Genomic DNA, 21390 nt, shown 5'->3' with positions numbered 1-21390 from the left:
ATTTTTATATACTTGGTGCCTCCATTCTCAGAGGTCATAAGTATAAGGATTTTTTAAAAATACAAATCAAGTCAGTGGGTGGATACATGAACATTTACAAGTCGCTGAATATCTCATGGATTTCATTTACATCCAGTGTTGCTGCAGTTACTTTGAAAAGTTACTTTATTAGTTACTTTATAGTTACTTCATTAGCAGCTTTATAAAGTTACTTTATTAGCAGCTACGTGCAACTTGTCAGCAGCTTCTGAATGTAAATAATAAGGTAGCTAGTAATCTAATTTGGTTACGCTTAAAACTGAGCAATCAGCAAAGTAACTAATCCAAAAAGTAACTAGTACTCAATCTTAAAAATAACCAAGTTAGATTACTTGTTACTTTATTTGTTATATTCAGTAGCTGCCAACAAGTTGCACGCAGCTGCTAACGAAGTAACTTTTCAAAGTAACTGTGCAACACTGTTTACATCAACCATTACTAAATACAAACAGTGTGATATTGTTTGGTAAAACTGTCTGGAACAGGCATTTCTCAAAAACTGATGACCATGCAAGAAGTAGACAAGTGAGGGAAGCCATCAAGACAATCAGACAACTCTGAAGGCGTTACGGGTTTCTGTGGCTGTGATTGCAGACGCTGTACACAGTGCAACTTTTGCCTGTTGCATCATTAGTTACACAGCTTCATGGCGGAGTTTTCATACAAGAAAATAAAGCAGTTTGAGGCTTTTGTCTCCCAGACATCTTCTCACAAAATGCAGTTGAAATTTAATTTCTTTTTAAAAACATTCTTCTCTGTTCCACTCCGCCACACAACCGTATAACTGGTGATACAACAGTCAAACGTTGCACTGGGCACACTTTCTCTAATCGCATACACAAAACAATGTAACTCCTTTAGAGTTGTCATGAGTGTCTTGGTGGCTTTCCTCACTAGTCTCCTTCTTGCACGGTCACTCAGTTTTTGATAACTGTCTACTCCGGACAGGTTTACCGTACTGTTTGTATTTCTTAATGATGGATGCCAAAGAAGTTCAGAAAAGATTTGCTGACTTTGAAATGTTCACATATCCATATCACTTGACTTGTCCAAAGACAATTGACTCTGAAAGAGATGATTTGTATTAAAAGTATTGTTTAGTTTAGTTTGTTCAATTGCTTATGGTCTCTGAAAAAGGTATAGAGCAGGTAGCTGAGTGGATAAGGAGCTGGCCTGCCAATAAAAGGACTTGAGTTCAAATGTTGCTCGTGCTACCTGCCTGCGTCATTGGATACTCATAGCTACACGGTCTCACTACACCCAGCTGTAAGTGGGGACCCACTTCTACTGGTGAAGTAACCTGCATCGGGCCGGTGTCCTGTCCAGGGGAAGTCGTAGCCTCTCAGGCTACAGATTCCAGAGATAAAGACCGACACCAATGGGCATCAAGGCCTATACAGGACTTATGTCTGAAAATGGAGGTACTGTGTATACAAATAGCTGCAATTCAAAAATGTTTATTAGGATATTTTTGTGGCACCCCTTGAATTAAAGCTGAAGGTCTTCACTATGAACACATCTTGATGTTTCAATTCATCTCGTCAAAATGACAATAATTATGTCACTACTCTCATTTATGGACCTGACTGCATGTGCATATCTGTGTGAATGTCCGAGTGAATAAATAAAGATTCTATCTGACATCGTTCATATCACTAATATGTGGCCGTTCACCAGAGGCACGTTATCTTAACTAACCATAACCAACCACCCAGGAAGACAGAGGAACATTGATTTAAAGCTCACGGCTTCTACACTGGATTCAAATCAACACCAATGACTTCAAACATTCACATTTTATGTATTGATTTGTATTTTTCAGCACATTGACTGATTAACTCATAGAACACTTTCATATCTGCCCTCACAGCAACTCACTGAGTGGACCAAAGAGGTGTGTCTTTCAAAAGGTTGTTCCCAGCCCCGCCCATGGACTTGGTCTTAGCCCTAAACTTGGCTGCTGCCTGAAGTAGTTACTCTGTGAGTTATCAGCATGTGCTGAGGTCCGGCCAAGCAGCACCGCTGTTCCACCCGTTTGCTCTCTTCTCAGCTCTGACGTCCGCTCAGGTAGGTGCATCCTCATCTAATGCTTTCATCATGCTCATCTTATGAAACGTGTGCACACGCTGCAGAAGTCCACATATTCTTTGACATGTCAATTCATAAGTTCTTGTTGGTGTTTTCTTACATTTTTAAGAAAATTACCTTCTAATTAACCTTTATTTTGAATAATTTCATTATTGTTGAGATTAAATGATTGATTGACTGATTGATTTGGGTCTAAGCAGTACACACAAAAAGATGGGTAAATAAACAAAATATTGAATTTTGAGGTTTGAAATGTAAAAAAATATTGATGTGTAAAAAATATTGATGTTTCTTTAATGAAATGGAAAAATATATTATGAACTTTGACTTTTCTTGGAATAGGAATGTTTGGATATTTCAAATGAGTTTTTTTCTGTTGACCCACTGTTGAAAAAAGACAAACTATTCAGTCACTCATCTTCAACCGCTTACTCCAATTAAGGCAATTTATTTTATATATATATATATATATATATATATATATATATATATATATATATATATATATAATATATATATATTATATATATATATATATATATATATATATATATATATATATATGTGTGTGTGTGTGTAGGGTGACCAAACTGTTTGCATACACATCCACGTGTGTATGCAAACATTTTATTTTCTCAATCAAAAAATAATTTCAACAGCTTTATGAATCATAAACGTATTTCTTTTGTCTTGTCCCATTGGTGGTTACATGTGCTGATTTGGCAGCAACTTCGACACCTGCTGCCCTTTCTAACACAAATCCAGATGTAGAGGGAGAATATGGCACATGTGGCCTCAAACTGAGCACTTTCAGGCTGGAGACAAACAAACTAATTGCTTGTGCCACCGTGCTGCTTATATGTGTTTTAATCACAATGGATAAAATAAAGTTACTATAAAGTTGCTAAATGGCCTTAATACATTTCAATGAGAAAAACAATTCAGCCATGTGTGAATGTGTTGCATTATTCTTATGTGTCTGACAGATTTCTGTAAGTCAGACGAGAACAGAGATAAACTGGTGTTATATTTAGCACTTATAATAACAGATTATATCAGATGCTATCAGATACTTCACTTTGCATTGATCTTGCCTCTAAAGAAGAATAGCCTGGTCATAGATCACAAAATGCATTTCTTTTACACATCTACTGTGGCATCAATACTGATTCAGTACTAGGTTATTCATTATACTCATTATTTTTGTAAATGGTCATGAATTCACATTGTGCTCTTTCATTTTCTGTTTTTTCCCATTTATTTTGTAATTAAAAAATTTGGACCGCTGTGATGTTTGTCCACTCTGGAGACACCCTCGTGCTTAAATTTTTTTAACTGGCATGGGTTTTGAAGAAAGGTCACAGACTGTATCACAACACTTATAGAGCCATTTATTTTTATTTTTTACTTTCTGCAGCCGTTAAATGAGGATCCTAAAGAAGGAAGTTTAAAGAAGCTTGCTGCTGGGAGATTTTGTCGTTGATAACTTAAAGTGATATTGGTTGTTCTGAAGTGAAGAGCTGATTGATTTTATCAGTTACAGTTACACCAAGCAGGGACATTCACAGTGCACAACACCCACGATTAATGTTTGACAGATTCATGCAAATTAATTCTTGTTGCAGTGATACTGTAATATATTGTTCCATGTGGACTTTAAATGTGATCATTTCTATCCAAAATTTAGCCTGTTTATCACTGACAACCCTTCTCACTCACTCATCTTCAGATGCTTACTCCAATTAAGGGTTGCGGGGGGCTGGAGCCTATCCCAGCAGTCATAGAGTGTGAGGCAGGGTACACCCTGAACAGGACGCCAGTCTGTCGCAGGGCCACATATAGACAAACACATTTGCACACGCACGCACAATTTTTAGTTTCCAGTCCATCTCACCTGCATGTGTTTGGATGTGGGAGGAAGCCGGAGCACCCGGAGGGAACTCACACAAACATGGGAGAACACGCAAACTCCACACGGAAAGGCCACAGGTGGGAATCAAACCCATGACCTTCTCGCTGTGAGGCAACAGTGCTAACAACTAAGCCACCGTGCTTCCTGAAAACCCTTCTATCACGCTTAATCCATATTGGTTTAAACAACTATGACCCTTGTGTTTGATATATCAAGATGCCCCAAGGTCAAAGGTCATTTGAGCAATAGAAAGGAGATATATGACTTAATATTACTGTTGAATAGTAACTAAAGGTGTATTGATAACCAATTCTTGGAACTAGCCATTCTAAAGTATTTGGCCCCTTGGTATTTCACAGATTTACATTTTTTATGCCATTTAAAATACTTAAAAAACAAAACTACAAAATATTAATAATAATTATAAAATTACCACCCTTACACTCAAACTCAATGCAAATCTCTACAACTTGATATAAATTAATTAAAAATATAAAAGCCAAGATGATGGGTTGCATAAGTAATGGGCCACTTTGGTATAATACCTGTAAATAATCAGTTTTGTTGCCAGTTTTCTTCAGACAAGTCAGAGTATGGCTACATGAACATTTCCAAGTCACTGAATATGTCTTGGACTTTAGTTACAACAGTTATGAAGAAATACAAACAGTATGGCACTCGATGGTAAATCTGCGTGGAGTAGACAGTTCTCAAAAACTGAGTGACGGTGAAAGAAGAAGAGTAAGGAAAGCCACCAGGACACCCAGAAGTTATAGGCTTCTGTGGCGGTGATTGGAGCAATTGTGAAAAGTTCAAGCTTTGCATTTTGTATCCCCAGTTATACAGCTTCATTATGAAGTTGTATAGAGGAGGATTTTCTGAAAAAGAAGACCTGAAAATTTAGCTACAAATTGCCAGAAGGTTCTGGTGAAAGAAAATCCTTCTCTGCTCTACTCCACTATGAAGCTAAGAGCGGTGACGCAAAATGCAAAATTTGCACTGTGGACAATTTCTCCAGTCACAGTCACATAAGTCTATAACTTCTCCTGAGTTGTCTGGGTGTCTTGGTGGCTTTCCTCACTCTTCTCCTTCTTGCACAATCACTCAGTTTTTGAGAACTGTCTACTCCATGCAGAGTGTCATACTATTTGTATTTCTTTGTAACTGATGTAAACAAAGTCTGAAACATATTCAGTGGCAGCTTTACCATCAGAGAGTCTCGTCCACAAACTACCACAAAAGACTCCAAGCTGTCATTGATGTTAAAGGGGGGAATAAACAGCATAAAGATCACGGGTATGTAAACTTTGGATCAGGGTCATTTGGGTAGTTTCTGTTGTCATTTTGATTTAAAAAGAGTAAATGCAGTTGTTTGGCAATAAATTGCTTCATCCAACCACTAACCATGAGTGAAAAAAAGTTTTTGTGTTATCATTCATATTCTCTGAACAATGGCCAAAAAACTGCCAGGGTATGTAACTTATGAACACAACTGCATAAGCATTGTACCAAATTTTTGACCTTGGCCTATGACCTTGACTTTTAACCAGCTTTTCCTCAATATCAATCATTTTGTCTTGAGCTGAACTTGAATCTTTCCACCAAGTTTGGTTCGAATCAGATAAATGACACTGCTGATATAATGTAGCATATGACTGGCCTTGGTTCCTCAGTGGAACTGAAAGTGGAAAAACATCAACTTGTGTAAGCTCAGCTTTTCGTTTAGGAGCCCCTGTTGTCCTTTCACCTTGCTGCAGGTATTCCCGTCAGCATGAACGACCTAACAGACCAGTCCCACTGGTTGTCTCCGGCTCTGATCAGCTCGGACGCCCTGGCTTGTTTCTCCTCTGAGCCTGGCCTGCTGCCCACAGGAGAAAACAGTGACACCTTCTTCTCCAACCATGACACAGACTACACCAGCCTGTCCTCCTTCTTAAACAACTCAAGCCACAACCGAGCACCATCCTCCTACAGACAGACCTCAGGTCAGTGGTCCTACACATCAGCAGATACATGGCTACTATCAGGAGGTGGGGGTAGATCGATTATCTGTCTGGGTAGTTAACATCCAGGACCCAGGGTGGTTCTATAGTGTGGCAGCTGTAGCTGCCAGACTTGCATTACTGAAGGACAAATTTGATATACAGAAATATTAAGAACTAAACTCAACCTTCTGGCTTATGAACAGTTTTCTCTGTCAATTCAGCTACCTCTTTCAAACTAAACGTAAGTGAGTATACGATCAAATTACTTATGTACATGTCAGATATACTTAACAGATTATACTTAAATATACATCCTTTATACTGACAAATATATCAAACAAATGTCTATACTTGGTGTATACTGAAAATCATACTGAATAATCAAAGTATACTTGGTGTACGAGGTCTGTGAGAAAAGTATCCGACCTTTTTTTTTTTTCTTCAAAAACCATATGGATTTGAATCATGTGCGCTTCCATCAGACAAGCTTGAACCTTTGTGCGCATGCATGAGTTTTTTCACGCCTGTCGGTTGTGTCATTCGCCTGTGGGCAGGCTTTGAGTGAGCACTGGTCCACCCCCTCGTCGGATTTTTATTGTTTAGGAATGGCGGAGCGACTGCCGCTTTGCTCCATGAAAATTTTTTCAGAAACTCTGCCAGACAGCCAGATGGAAACCATTTGGTAGATTCAGATGGCTTTTGGTGAAGATTCTGTCGGTATCACACGGATTAAGGACCATTAAAACTGGATTAAAAACGGCCCACGGCGGCGGAGGGCGCACCGCGCCCCGAGCGGCCATCGACAGCGGCTACTGGTGGTTGGCTCTCACTGCGGTATTGTATCACTTCCTGTTCCGGAGCACAGCGGTGTTTTTCTGTATCTGTTAGCTGTTTAATCTGCGCAGTTAGATTGATCTAGTTATCTAGATTACGATTTGTTTCCCAGTGTAATCTTTACGTGCCTTAACTAAAGCACTCATTCTGCTGAATCACCTCTAAATTATTTACACATTATTCACTTTGCGTGTTTTTAGGAATCCGCTAGCTTAGCGTAGCTACTAGCTCTTAGCCGATTTAGCATGGCGGCTTCTCCTGTCTCTCCCGCACTTTTCTGCTCTGGGTGTGAATTGTTTAGTTATTCCTCGGCCTCCTTTAGCAGTAATGGTACTTGTAATAAGTGTAGCTTATTCGTAGCTTTGGAGGCCAGGCTGGGCGAATTGGAGACTCGGCTCTGCACCGTGGAAAATTCTACAGCTAGCCAGGCCCCTGTAGTCGGTGCGGACCAAGGTAGCTTAGCCGCCGTTAGTTCCCCCCTGGCAGATCCCGAGCAGCCGGGAAAGCAGGCTGACTGGGTGACTGTGAGGAGGAAGCGTAGCCCTAAACAGAAGCCCCGTGTACACCGCAACCCGTTCACATTTCTAACCGTTTTTCCCCACTCGACGGACACACCCGCCGAGGATCAAACTCTGGTTATTGGCGACTCTGTTTTGAGAAATGTGAAGTTAGCGACACCAGCAACCATAGTCAATTGTCTTCCGGGGGCCAGAGCAGGCGACATTGAAGGAAATTTGAAACTGCTGGTTAAGGCTAAGCGTAAATTTGGTAAGATTGTAATTCACGTCGGCAGTAATGACACCCGGTTACGCCAATCGGAGGTCACTAAAATTAACATTAAATCGGTGTGTAACTTTGCAAAAACAATGTCGGACTCTGTAGTTTTCTCTGGGCCCCTCCCCAATCAGACGGGAGTGACATGTTTAGCCGCATGTTCTCCTTGAATTGCTGGCTGTCTGAGTGGTGTCCAAAAAATGAGGTGGCTTCATAGATAATTGGCAAAGCTTCTGGGGGAAAACCTGGTCTTGTTAGGAGAGACGGCATCCATCCCACTTTGGATGGAGCAGCTCTCATTTCTAGAAATCTGGCTAATTTTCTTAAATCCTCCAAACCGTGACTATCCAGGGTTGGGACAGGAAGCAGAGTTGTAGTCTTACACACCTCTCTGCAGCTTCTCTCCCCCTGCCATCCCCTCATTACCCCATCCCCGTAGAGACGGTGCCTGCTCCCAGACTACCAATAACCAGCCAAAAATCTATTTAAGCATAAAAATTCAAAAAGAAAAAATAATATAGCACCTTCAACTGCACCACAGACTAAAACAGTTAAATGTGGTCTATTAAACATTAGGTCTCTCTCTTCTAAGTCCCTGTTGGTAAATGATATAATAATTGATCAACATATTGATTTATTCTGCCTAACAGAAACCTGGTTACAGCAGGATGAATATGTTAGTTTAAATGAGTCAACACCCCCGAGTCACACTAACTGTCAGAATGCTCGTAGCACGGGCCGGGGCGGTGGATTAGCAGCAATCTTCCATTCCAGCTTATTAATTAATCAAAAACCCAGACAGAGCTTTAATTCATTGAAAGCTTGTCTCTTAGTCTTGTCCATCCAAATTGGAAGTCCCAAAAACCAGTTTTATTTGTTATTATCTATCGTCCACCTGGTTCGTTACTGTGAGTTTCTCTGTGAATTTTCAGACCTTTTGTCTGACTTAGTGCTTAGCTCAGATAAGATAATTATAGTGGGCGATTTTAACATCCACACAGATGCTGAGAATGACAGCCTCAACACTGCATTTAATCTAGTTATTAGACCTATTGGCTTTGCTCAAAAAGTAAATGAGTCCACCCACCACTTTAATCATATCTGAGATCTTGTTCTGACTTATGGTATGGAAATAGAAGACTTAACAGTATTCCCTGAAAACTCCCTTCTGTCTGATCATTTTTTAATAACATTTACATTTACTCTGATGGACTACCCAGCAGTAGGGAATAAGTTTCATTACACTAGAAGTCTTTCAGAAAGCGCTGTAACTAGGTTTAAGGATATGATTCCTTCTTTATGTTCTCTAATGCCATATAACAACACAGTGCAGAGTAGCTACCTAAACTCTGTAAGGAGATAGAGTATCTCGTCAATAGTTTTACATCCTCATTGAAGACAACTTTGGATGCTGTAGCTCCTCTGAAAAAGAGAGCTTTAAATCAGAAGTGTCTGACTCCATGGTATAACTCTCAAACTCGTAGCTTAAAGCAGATAACCCGTAAGTTGGAGAGGAAATGGCGTCTCACTACTTTAGAAGATCTTCACTTAGCTGGAAAAAGAGTCTGTTGCTCTATAAAAAAGCCCTCCGTAAAGCTAGGACATCTTTCTACTCATCACTAATTGAAGAAAATAAGAAAACCCCAGGTTCTTTTCAGCACTGTAGCCAGGCTGACAAAGAGTCAGAGCTCTATTGAGCTGAGTATTCCATTATCTTTAACTAGTAATGAGTTCATGACTTTCTTTGCTAACAAAATTTTAACTATTAGAGAAAAATTACTCATAACCATCCCAAAGACGTATCGTTATCTTTGGCTGCTTTCAGTGATGCCGGTATTTGGTTAGACTCTTTCTCTCCGATTGTTCTGTCTGAGTTATTTCATTAGTTACTTCATCCAAACCATCAACATGTTTATTAGACCCCATTCCTACCAGGCTGCTCAAGGAAGCCCTATCATTATTTAATGCTTCGATCTTAAATATGATCAATCTATCTTGTTAGTTGGCTATGTACCACAGGCTTTTAAGGTGGCAGTAATTAAACCATTACTTAAAAAGCCATCACTTGACCCAGCTATCTAGCTAATTATAGGCCAATCTCCAACCTTCCTTTCTCTCAAAATTCTTGAAAGGGTAGTTGTAAAACAGCTAACTGATCATCTGCAGAGGAATGGTCTATTTGAAGAGTTTCAGTCAGGTTTTAGAATTCATCATAGTACAGAAACAGCATTAGTGAAGGTTACAAATGATCTTCTTATGGCCTCGGACAGTGGACTCATCTCTGTGCTTGTTCTGTTAGACCTCAGTGCTGCTTTTGATACTGTTGACCATAAATTTTATTACAGAGATTAGAGCATGCCATAGGTATTAAAGGCACTGCGCTGCGGTGGTTTGAATCATATTTGTCTAATAGATTACAATTTGTTCATGTAAATGGGGAATCTTCTTCACAGACTAAAGTTAATTATGGAGTTCCACAAGGTTCTGTGCTAGGACCCATTTTATTCACTTTATATATGCTTCCCTTAGGCAGTATATTAGACGGTATTGCTTAAATTTTCATTGTTACGCAGATGATACCCAGCTTTATCTATCCATGAAGCCAGAGGACACACACCAATTAGCTAAACTGCAGGATTGTCTTACAGACATAAAGACATGGATGACCTCTAATTTCCTGCTTTTAAACTCAGATAAAACTGAAGTTATTGTACTTGGCCCCACAAATCTTAGAAACATGGTGTCTAACCAGATCCTTACTCTGGATGGCATTACCCTGACCTCTAGTAATACTGTGAGAAATCTTGGAGTCATTTTTTGATCAGGATATGTCATTCAAAGCGCATATTAAACAATATGTAGGACTGCTTTTTTGCATTTACGCAATATCTCTAAAATCAGAAAGGTCTTGTCTCAGAGTGATGCTGAAAAACTAATTCATGCATTTATTTCCTCTAGGCTGGACTATTGTAATTCATTATTATCAGGTTGTCCTAAAAGTTCCCTAAAAAAGCCTTCAGTTAATTCAAAATGCTGCAGCTAGAGTGCTGACGGGGACTAGAAGGAGAGAGCATATCTCACCCATATTGGCCTCTCTTCATTGGCTTCCTGTTAATTCTAGAATAGAATTTAAAATTCTTCTTCTTACTTATAAGGTTTGAATAATCAGGTCCCATCTTATCTTAGGGACCTCGTAGTACCATATCACCCCAATAGAGCGCTTCGCTCTCAGACTGCAGGCTTACTTGTAGTTCCTAGGGTTTGTAAGAGTAGAATGGGAGGCAGAGCCTTCAGCTTTCAGGCTCCTCTCCTGTGGAACCAGCTCCCAATTCAGATCAGGGAGACAGACAACCCTCTCTACTTTTAAGATTAAGCTTAAAACTTTCCTTTTTGCTAAAGCTTATAGTTAGGGCTGGATCAGGTGACCCTGAACCATCCCTTAGTTATGCTGCTATAGACGTAGACTGCTGGGGGGTTCCCATGATGCACTGTTTCTTTCTCTTTTGCTCTGTATGCACCACTCTGCATTTAATCATTAGTGATCGATCTCTGCTCCCCTCCACAGCATATCTTTTTCCTGGTTCTCTCCCTCAGCCCCAACCAGTCCCAGCAGAAGACTGCCCCTCCCTGAGCCTGGTTCTGCTGGAGGTTTCTTCCTGTTAAAAGGGAGTTTTTTCCTTCCCACTGTAGCCAAGTGCTTGCTCACAGGGGGTCGTTTTGACCGTTGGGGTTTTACATCATTATTGTATGGCCTTGCCTTACAATATAAGGCGCCTTGGGGCAACTGTTTGTTGTGATTTGGCGCTATATAAAAAAAAAATTGATTGATTGATTGATTGACAGGCTGGAACGAGCAGATCACTTCCAAATTTAAGGCTCTGTTGATGCAGGACGTCGTGTGACTAGCAGAGAAGTTTCAGAAGAGGTCGGGATCAGCACTTTATCGGCACATTCCACTGTTAAAGGAGATTTTGTAATGAAAGACGTGTGGACGGATTCACACGTCGGGACGTAGCCGCTCACAGCTGCTGGACAAACAACACCTCCGTGTTGGAAGTCTCAGAGGACAAGTTGGAACATGCCCAGCTGTTAAACAATTTCTCGGATACTCACTCGACTGAAAAGCCATCAAAAGCCTTCTGAATCTTCTGAATGGTTTCCAACACGGAGGTTTTTTTTTTTGTTGCGTGCAATGAGCGGCTCCGTGCCGACGCGCAAAATCCTCCGCACGTCTTTCATTACAAAATCTCCTGTAACAGTGGAATGTGCTGCACAAGTGCTATGTCCAGCTCTCTTGCCATTTCTGTGGTAGTCACACGATGTCCCGGATCAACACAGCGTTCAGTTTAGAAATGATCTGGTCGTTCCAGCCTGTCGATGGCCACTCGGTGCGCCACGCACCCTCCGCCACTGTGGGCCGTCTTTAAAAAAGTTTTAACACTCCTTAATCCGTGTGACGCCGACAGAATCTTCACCGAAATCCATCTGAATATTTTGAATGGTTTCCAACTGGCTGTCTCTAAAAGTTTCTGAAAAAAAATTCATGGAGCAAAGCGGCAGCCTCTCAGCCATTTCCCTGACAATAAAAATCCGACGAGGGGGGTGGACCAGTGCTCACTCAAAGCCTGCCCACAGGCGAATGACGCAACCGACAGGCGTGAAAAAACTCACGAATGCACACGAAGGTTCAAGCTTGTCTGATGCAAATGCACATGATTCAAATCCATATAGTTTTTGAAAAAAATAAAAAGGTCGGATAGTTTTCTCACAGACCTCGTATATGGACAAATATACTTGTAGCTATAAGAAGAAATTGTCTTCAGGTAATACGTAAATCACATGTGGGAAGTGGGCATGTGACCCCACTCAAAATGCTCAGTGAACATAATAAAATTATGTAAGGTTTTTACACCCAAGTAAAATGCATTAACTTAACCAGAAACAATTTTGCTGAGTGACCTAAGTGTAAATTTGTTGGGTCAACATGATGACTTTATGTTACTGTTACTCAATTACCATGGTTCAAGCCAACTAGATTTATAAAGGCAAATGTAGACCTGAATGTAAATTTGATGGGTCAACATGATGAATTTGCGTTACTGTTACTCAGTTACCATGGTTCAGGCCAACTAGATTTGTAAAGGCAAATGTAGACCTAAATGTAAATTTGTTGGGTCAACATGATGAATTTGCGTTACTGTTACTCAGTTACCATGGTTCAGGCCAACTAGATTTGTAAAGGCAAATGTAGACCTAAATGTAAATTTGTTGGGTCAACATGATGAATTTGCGTTACTGTTACTCAGTTACCATGGTTCAGGCCAACTAGATTTGTAAAGGCAAATGTAGACCTAAATGTAAATTTGTTGGGTCAACATGATGAATTTGCGTTACTGTTACTCAGTTACCATGGTTCAGGCCAACTAGATTTGTAAAGGCAAATGTAAACCTAAATGTAAATTTGTTGGGTCAACATGATAAATTTGCATTACTGTTACTCAGTTACCATGGTTCAGGCCAACTAGATTTGTTAGGGTAAATGCAACAAAAATAAAAAGTAGGTGCCCTCAGCTGCTCCCTTCTTTGCGCTCAGGGTTGCCACAGCAAATCTGAGGTGGAGCTGCATGTTGAATTGGCACAGGTTGTATGCCAGATGCCCTTCCTGACCCAACTCCACGTTACATGGAGAAATGTGGCAGGCGTGGGGTTTGAACCAGGAACCTTTTGTACTGAAACCAAGTACACTAACCACTTGGTCACCACCCCTGCCCTGCAAATATAACACACTAATGTATGTTACATGGAGCCTTTCAGACTTGTTCGATATGATTATGAGTTACTTAATTTATTAGGGTAATTACAACTACTTTAAAATGGTACAGTTACATGTCAACTTTGCTGTGTTGCATCAGCACAACAAGTGAGCAGCCAAAGGGACTTACTTTTTTGTTACATTTACCCTCAAATCTAGTTGGCCTGAACCATGGTAATTAAGCAACAGTAATGCAAATTCATCATGTTGACCCAACAAATATACATTTAGGTCACTCAGCAAAATTGTTTCTGGTTGCGCTAACACATTTTACTTGGGTGGAAATACTTTCCATAGTTTTATTATGTTTACTGAGCAAGTTAAATTTTAAATTGTTGCATGTTATGTTAAAACTACATAATTTGAATGTGTTCACCCATAAAACTTGATTTTATATCATAGACTTAGGTTCGTGTAACAAAAAAGCAACAACAGCCATGTTGGATTTTTTTTTTAGTGCAGACTGTCCTTGGATCAAATCCTGATCAGACTGGAACATCATTATAAATCCCTTGGGTATAGTGTACTTTCATAAACTAAAAAGTGGGCTACACTTAAATAATTACCATTGTACTCTTTAAGCTCAATTGCACTGTAAAAATAAAACTAGTGGTGTACTGAACGTTTTCTACTCTTATATTTAAAGTGTACTTACAAGTATACTTCTGTAAACTAAAAAGTGGGCCAATTTAGTCCCAAGAAGTATTGAAATAGGACACTGTTAATGATCTTGCACCTTCCTACCTGCCTGAAATTTGAATACTCCACACTTACAGTAGGACATTACGGGCGGCTGGTCAGCTTTGCTTAGATGTTCGGAGGTCAAAATACAAACTCAGGGGTGATTGTGGTTTTGCGGTATCTGGCCCCAGTAGTGCAGCGGATAAGAGAATATTTAGAGGGGAATCCTGCAAATGGTGATAAAAGCATCAAATTCGGCAGAAATAGTCCTCAGACAATCCTTTTTTAGGATTTAGGGGATGTGATGGTCTAGTGGTTAAGGTGTTGGGCTTGAGTCCAGAAGATCATGGGTTCAAATCCCCGCCTGACTGGAAAATTACTAAGGGCCCTTGGGCAAGGCTTTAATCCCCTATTGCTCCCGGTGTGTAGTGAGCGCCTTGTATGGCAGCACCCTGACATCGGGGTGAATGTGAGGCATAATTGTAAAGCGCTTTGAACGTCTGATGCAGATGGAAAAGCGCTATATAAATGCAGTCCATTTACCATTTTTCCATTTACCATTTTTTGAAAAAACCGATTGGCCACTTGAATTTTCAATCGGTGGTCAGGTAGGGGTCAATTGAAGCATTACACAGAGGTCAAAATTAAAAGATGATCCAATCATATTGAAAAATATTCCACATCATTTGCCTGATCATAAAGATTCCAAAAAAGTATAATTTGGACTATCTCTGAGTGAATTCTATGGAGTTATGGGATAAAAACAGCAAGAATGGTGACAAAAAACAGCAAGAATGGTGACAAAGGTCAGTTTCATTTTTGTACAGGGGTCAAAAGTTAAAGTTGCTCCAATTTTGGTAAAACATGATGCAAATTACTAGTTGAGTTAACATGGTTTTAAAAAGGAATAGTTTGGACCATGTATCATCCTTACTTATCACGTTACGGGGTAACATATGTCACATGTCATAGAATCCAATATAGACATAGACCTTGTTTGACCTTTACTTTGGAAACCAAGCATTCAACACTATCAACACTATTCCATTTATTAATCCTATTAGCTCAACCAATAATTTGCATCACTTTTTACCAAAATTGGAGCAACTTTAAATTTTGACCCCTGTACAAAATGACACTGACCTTTGTCACCATTCTTGCTGTTTTTATCCCAAAACTCTATAGAATTCAGACACAGATAGTCCAAACTATACCTTTTTGGAATCTTTATGATCAGGCAAATAATGTGGAATATTTTTCAATATGATTGGAGCATCTTTTAATTTTGACCTCTGTGTAATTCTTCAATTGACCCCTACCTGACCACCGATTGAAAAGTCAAATGACCAATTGTTTTTTTTTTCCCAAAAGAGGAGTGTCTAAGGAGAATTTCTGTTGAATTTGATGCTTTTATCACCATTTGCATGATTGTTTCACTTATCTGCTGCACTACAGACTATGGAACAAGTTACCTCCTGATTTACATGCTTTTCCTGACCCAGCACTTTTTAAATCAAAGTTTAAGACTTATTTATTAAAACTGACTTTGAATACCTAGTGGTTTTGTTTTCATGTGTAGTTTTAAATTTATTGCATGTCTGTTTCATTTTTGTGAATCTTCGATTTTACTGTAAAGAACTGTAGACACTGTCTGGCTGCTGTAAAGATCTATATAAATAAATGTTGATTGATCTGCTCCACTATACGTTGAACCAAGTAAATACTTAAAGGTGTTGTCTCTTTCAATTTTCCACGAAAGTGACAAAATTTATTTCATGTTCAAATCGAGTTATAATAAAGCTCCTTTATTTTTGTGGCATATCATAAAATTATAGTTATTCTCTACAGTTTTCTCTACAGCAAATATATTGAATTTGCTTTGTGAGATGTTGTAAATGACGTGAAAGAGGGAGCTAAAAGGAGGAAGCTCACGCACAAGGTTCAAAGCTCACCTGTAAAATGCTCGTCTCTCCACTGTCTCGTTTTGACAAACCAAGTAAAAACACTGAAACTGCAGCTAACTTTAGTATTGAAAACTGACACAGCAGGCCTGTGTGACTTTTACCTCACCTGTCCAGCACATATCCAGCAAAACTTTGTTATGAAATCCATGCTGAGCTCTTCCCGAGATCTCTGGGCACCTATGTTTGCTAACTGTGTCTGTCACTGTCTTTCTGCTTTAATTGTACATTTTATTTTACAACCCCAATTCCAATGAAATTGGGACGTTGTGTAAACTGTAAATAAAAACAGAACACAATGATTTAAAAATCCTCTTCAACCTATATTCAGTTGAATACACCACAAAGACAAGATATTTAATGTTCAAACTGATAGACTTTATTGTTTAACTTTAGACTTTATTGTGTAAATATTTGCTTTGAGCAAATATTTACACAAAAAACTTATTTACGCAAAAACTGATAAACTTTATTGTTTTTTACACAAAAACAATAAAGTTTATCAGTTTGAACATTAAATATCTTGTCTTTGTGGTGTATTCAGTTGAATATAGGTTGAAGAGGATTTTCAAATCATTGTGTTCTAATTTTATTTATATTATACACAACGTCCCAACTTCATTGGAATTGGGGTTGTATTTTATTTTAGCACGTTTATCTGCAGGTAAAAGTGTATTATATTTTTTTGGCTCCATGATGCCAGTGTTGACCAGGTTTTTCACTAGGGGGTCAGAGAACGTCTCCACAAGATGTATCATGTCACCACACAAATTGTGTCATGGCATCTTTTTCGTTTGTTTTTTTACTGTATTTTTATCTGCCTGGGTCAAAATCCTACATAGTTTCTAGACAATGTGAATTTTCATCATATTAGTGATAGAAAATTGTGAATCCTTTATTGAAATAGTAGCAACCAAAATTATAGCAATGCCATAGAAAATCCTTTTAATAACTTATATAGTTAAAAAAAGACAACCTTTAAGTTGAATAAACTCAAAGTCATTTTCTAATTGACAGCAAAATATGACTTTGTCTATTCTACCCATACAAAGGACGGCAGACGCTCACATCACAGAGTCTTCTTACCAGCCCCCAGCTGCTGGACGGGCCAGGCACCCTGAGCTCACCCTACAGCCCACTGTCCTCCCCCTGGAGCACCAGCCCTCTCTCCAAGACACCTCTGCACTCACACACTCCAACATCCCTCTACACGTCCGGCACCACGGCCTCCTTCACCACATCCAGAGATGGATACTCCTCTCCCAGGAGGGAAGACAGTCCCCAGCTTCAGGAGGCCCTGAAGGCGGAGCGCATGAGCCCAGCAGGGGGGTCAAAGGGCAGCAGCAATTTTTTGAACCTGACTCCTGCTTCTGGGAGCTTGTACACTGCATCTTGCCACTCCCACCAGCACATGTTGAGCCCCTACAGCTCGTACATGAGCACGCCGCAGGACTACGGCTCACCTGCGCTTTACTCCAGCCCAGGGTCATGGATAAACCCTTCCTACTCTCCTAAACTACACAACAAGATGAGGATACCCACACCAGGTCAGAACACACTGAGATGTGCCACATATTGGAAATCAAATAAGATCCCACAATGAATTTTTAAAGGGGTCATTTGGTGTAAAATCTTTTTTCACCTGCCTTTCACAGTTACATATGAGTGAAATTGCCAAATTGAAATTGGAATTGCCATACGTGCCAAACATCTCCACAAATACACAAATTATCATGCTGTTAGAGCTCTTGAAGAAATTCTGTTGTGCCTGCATAAAATGTCCACCAGGTGGAGATATTGCTCCATTTCAAGAGCTGTGGGACATGACACACCTGTTGCTTGTAGTAGTAGATAAGCAAAAGTGAAAACTGAAATTGTTCCTTTTAAACTTCTGTGACATGTTTAACACAAGTTCATATCTGGACTCCTGCTTACTGTGTCAGACACGCCCACTAAGCTGGTTTATGCCGTTTGTGATGTGCCCATATGGTCTCTGTGTGAACAGAAAAAAAAAAAAAAAAGCCGCAGGAATCACTTCTTAGATACCTCAGGGTCTGTGTGGTTTGTTTGGGTACAAAATATAAGATCTGTTTTTAGGACAACTGTTTAGCTTGTTTAAAAGGTAGAAATATGACTTTTTTTTCCTCCAAATATTGCCTGATGAATTTAAAGCTGCAATTATTACTTCTGCCAAGGAGATGTTTCATTGCCAATAATTTGTCAAATTGTTTACTTACTTATAGTTTGTCAGTTACTTAGCAAGATATCTCAAAATGTTCTGAATTACTTCAATGACATTTGGAGGAGAGGAAGAGCTTTGGTCAAAGAGCCAAGGAAATCAAGAGCTGGATCTTGACTCTGAGTTTTGATCCTGATTCTTTTGATCTTTTGTAATAAGGATCGTGGATTAGTTCATCAGTCAAGATCAGCACCTCTTGATCTTGATTACAGGAAATGCTGATCACAGGACCAGATAGACGAAGAGCAACAAAAACATAAACTCCTTGTCCAGGTTCAAAGATCAGCAATCAGAATGAAACATGAGTGAACAGGATCAAAGATCAATAGGATCAAATTGGCAGACAAGTATGAGAGGTAAAGGAACACACATCAAGATCAGGCTCACAGGTCACAGTCAGAAAAAAAAGCTACAGTAATCAATCAGGATCAAAGAATGTCATAGGAGAGATCAAAGGAATAACCCACTCACTATGAAAAGGAAAGAGGGGATTTGGGTTAAGGTGTTTTTTTCAAGCCAATTTCACCAGTGCGCTTGCTTACAAGGTGTGTGAGGTCTGGATCTTACTCATATGTGGCACCTTGAGGTCATGTGTGATGATTTAGTGACATATAAATAAAATGACATGAACTCAGGTAAAAGAAAAATGTCAGAGCACCACACATTTTAATTTTATAATGCAGCCATCAATGTGCTGCTGCATGCAGTACTAACTGGGTATTGTTTTTGGACAGAGGCCAGAGAGTGTGTTAACTGTGGAGCTACAGCCACGCCTCTGTGGCGTCGCGATGGAACAGGTCACTATCTGTGCAACGCCTGTGGAATTTACCACAAGATGAATGGCCAAAACAGACCCCTCATCCGGCCAAAGAAAAGACTGGTATCACACCTCTCCTTCTGTGCAACCGCATGAAATACAGAATTTTACTTATTTTTCTTTTTTAGTTATGGCATAAACAAAACCCAAATGCTTCAACCTGTTTTATAGATTGTCAGCAAGAGGGCAGGTACATTGTGTGCCAACTGTCACACAAGCACGACAACGCTGTGGAGACGCAACGCCAATGGAGAACCTGTGTGTAACGCCTGTGGACTCTACTTTAAACTACACAATGTGAGTCAGACATACAGCTACGTTAAAAAAAGAAAAGAAAAAAAAAAAAGAAAAATCCAATCTTTATGCCAGACACGTAAAAGATTCCTCTCTCCTCACAGGTCAACCGGCCCCTCACTATGAAGAAAGATGGCATTCAAACACGGAATAGAAAAGTGTCAAACAAGAACAAGAAGAACAGGAAGGCCGTCGCCTTGGAGCCGTACTCCAGCATGACCCAGCTGCCTCACCTGGATGATAATGGAGGCCATTTCTCCATCAGCCCCAGAACTCTTCTGACTTACAGCCACACGCCACACTTGATCTCAACGCCATCCCCCTTACACCCATCCACCACCTACTCACACCACCTCACCACTGGCATGGTGCCCACACTGGTGTGAAATAAACAAAAGCAAACAAACACAAACCTTACTAAGCACTTTGTGCTTTAAAAAATATCAGCATTTTTGCCACTTACAGTAGTGTTCAGAATAATAGTAGTGCTATGTGACTAAAAAGATGAATCCAGGTTTTGAGTATATTTCTATTGTTACATGGGAAACAAGGTACCAGTAGATTCAGTAGATTCTCACAAATCCAACTAGACCAAGCATTCATGATATGCACACTCTTAAGGCTATGAAATTGGGCTATTAGTAAAAAAAAGTAGAAAAGGGGGTGTTCACAATAATAGTAGTGTGGCATTCAGTCAGTGAGTTCGTCAATTTTGTGGAACAAACAGGTGTGAATCAGGTGTCCCCTATTTAAGGATGAAGCCAGGACCTGTTGAACATGCTTTTCTCTTTGAAAGCCTGAGGAAAATGGGACGTTCGAGACATTGTTCAGAAGAACAGCGTAGTTTGATTAAAAAGTTGATTGGAGAGGGGAAAACTTATACGCAGGTGCAAAAAATTATAGGCTGTTCATCTACAATGATCTCCAATGTTTTAAAATGGACAAAAAAAAAAAAAAAAAACAGAGACGCATGGAAGAAAATGGAAAACAACGATCAAAATGGATAGAAGAATAACCAGAATGGCAAAGGCTCACCCATTGATCAGCTCCAGGATGATCAAAGACAGTCTGGAGTTACCTATAAGTGCTGTGACAGTTAGAAGATGCCTGTGTGAAGCTAATTTATTTGCAAGAATCCCCCGCAAAGTCCCTCTCTTAAATAAAAGACATGTGCAGAAGAGGTTACAATTTGCCAAAGAACACATCAACTGGCCTAAAGAGAAATGGAGGTATATTTTGTGGACTGATGAGAGTAAAATTGTTCTTTTTGGGTCCAAGGGCCGCAGACAATTTGTGAGACAACCCCCAAACTCTGAATTCAAGCCACAGTTCACAGTGAAGACAGTGAAGCATGGTGGTGCAAGCATCATGATATGGGCATGTTTCTCCTACTATGGTGTTGGGCCTATATATTGCATACCAGGTATCATGGATCAGTTTGGATATGTCAAAATACTTGAAGAGGTCATGTTGCCTTATGCTGAAGAGGACATGCCCTTGAAATGGGTGTTTCAACAAGACAATGACCCCAAGCACACTAGTAAGCAAGCAAAATCTTGGTTCCAAACCAACAAAATTAATGCCACGCAGATGTGAAGAAATCATGAAAAACTACGGTTATACAACTAAATACTAGTTTAGTGATTCACAGGATTGCTAAAAAAGCAGTTTGAACATAATAGTTTTGAGTTTGTAGCATCAACAGCAGCAGATGCTACTATTATTGTGAACACCCCCTTTTCTACCTTTTTTACTAATAGCCCAATTTCATAGCCTTAAGAGTGTGCATATCATGAATGCTTGGTCTTGTTGGATTTGTGAGAATCTACTGAATCTACTGGTACCTTGTTTCCCATGTAACAATAAGAAATATACTCAAAACCTGGATTAATCTTTTTAGTCACATAGCACTACTATTATTCTGAACACTACTGTATATGTGTGGATTAGCACA

At 39.6% G+C, this 21390-nt stretch overlaps 1 protein-coding gene across 2 annotated transcripts; it reads left to right on the top strand.

Annotated features, from left to right (window-relative positions):
* The first annotated feature begins 1968 nt into the window (after window positions 1-1968).
* Window positions 1969-19853, top strand: gata1a (GATA binding protein 1a). 2 transcript variants are annotated; one of them, XM_034167277.1, is made up of 6 exons: window positions 1969-2106; window positions 5797-6024; window positions 17139-17633; window positions 19060-19205; window positions 19314-19439; window positions 19541-19853. In XM_034167277.1, the coding sequence occupies exons 2-6, from the start codon at window positions 5811-5813 to the stop codon at window positions 19820-19822; spliced, it is 1263 nt and encodes a 420-aa protein (XP_034023168.1). In that variant the 5' UTR covers window positions 1969-2106; window positions 5797-5810; the 3' UTR covers window positions 19823-19853. The 2 variants fall into 2 exon arrangements, with proteins under 2 accessions (XP_034023168.1, XP_034023169.1); XM_034167278.1 differs by having other exon boundaries at window positions 1987-2086; window positions 5794-6024.
* The last annotated feature ends 1537 nt before the right edge of the window (window positions 19854-21390 follow it).

Source organism: Thalassophryne amazonica, chromosome 3 (genome assembly GCF_902500255.1).
Source record: "Thalassophryne amazonica chromosome 3, fThaAma1.1, whole genome shotgun sequence".
In the NCBI taxonomy this organism is placed as follows: domain Eukaryota; kingdom Metazoa; phylum Chordata; class Actinopteri; order Batrachoidiformes; family Batrachoididae; genus Thalassophryne; species Thalassophryne amazonica.
Note: the sequence above shows the minus strand (reverse complement) of the source record. Positions and strands in the feature narration are given on the sequence as shown.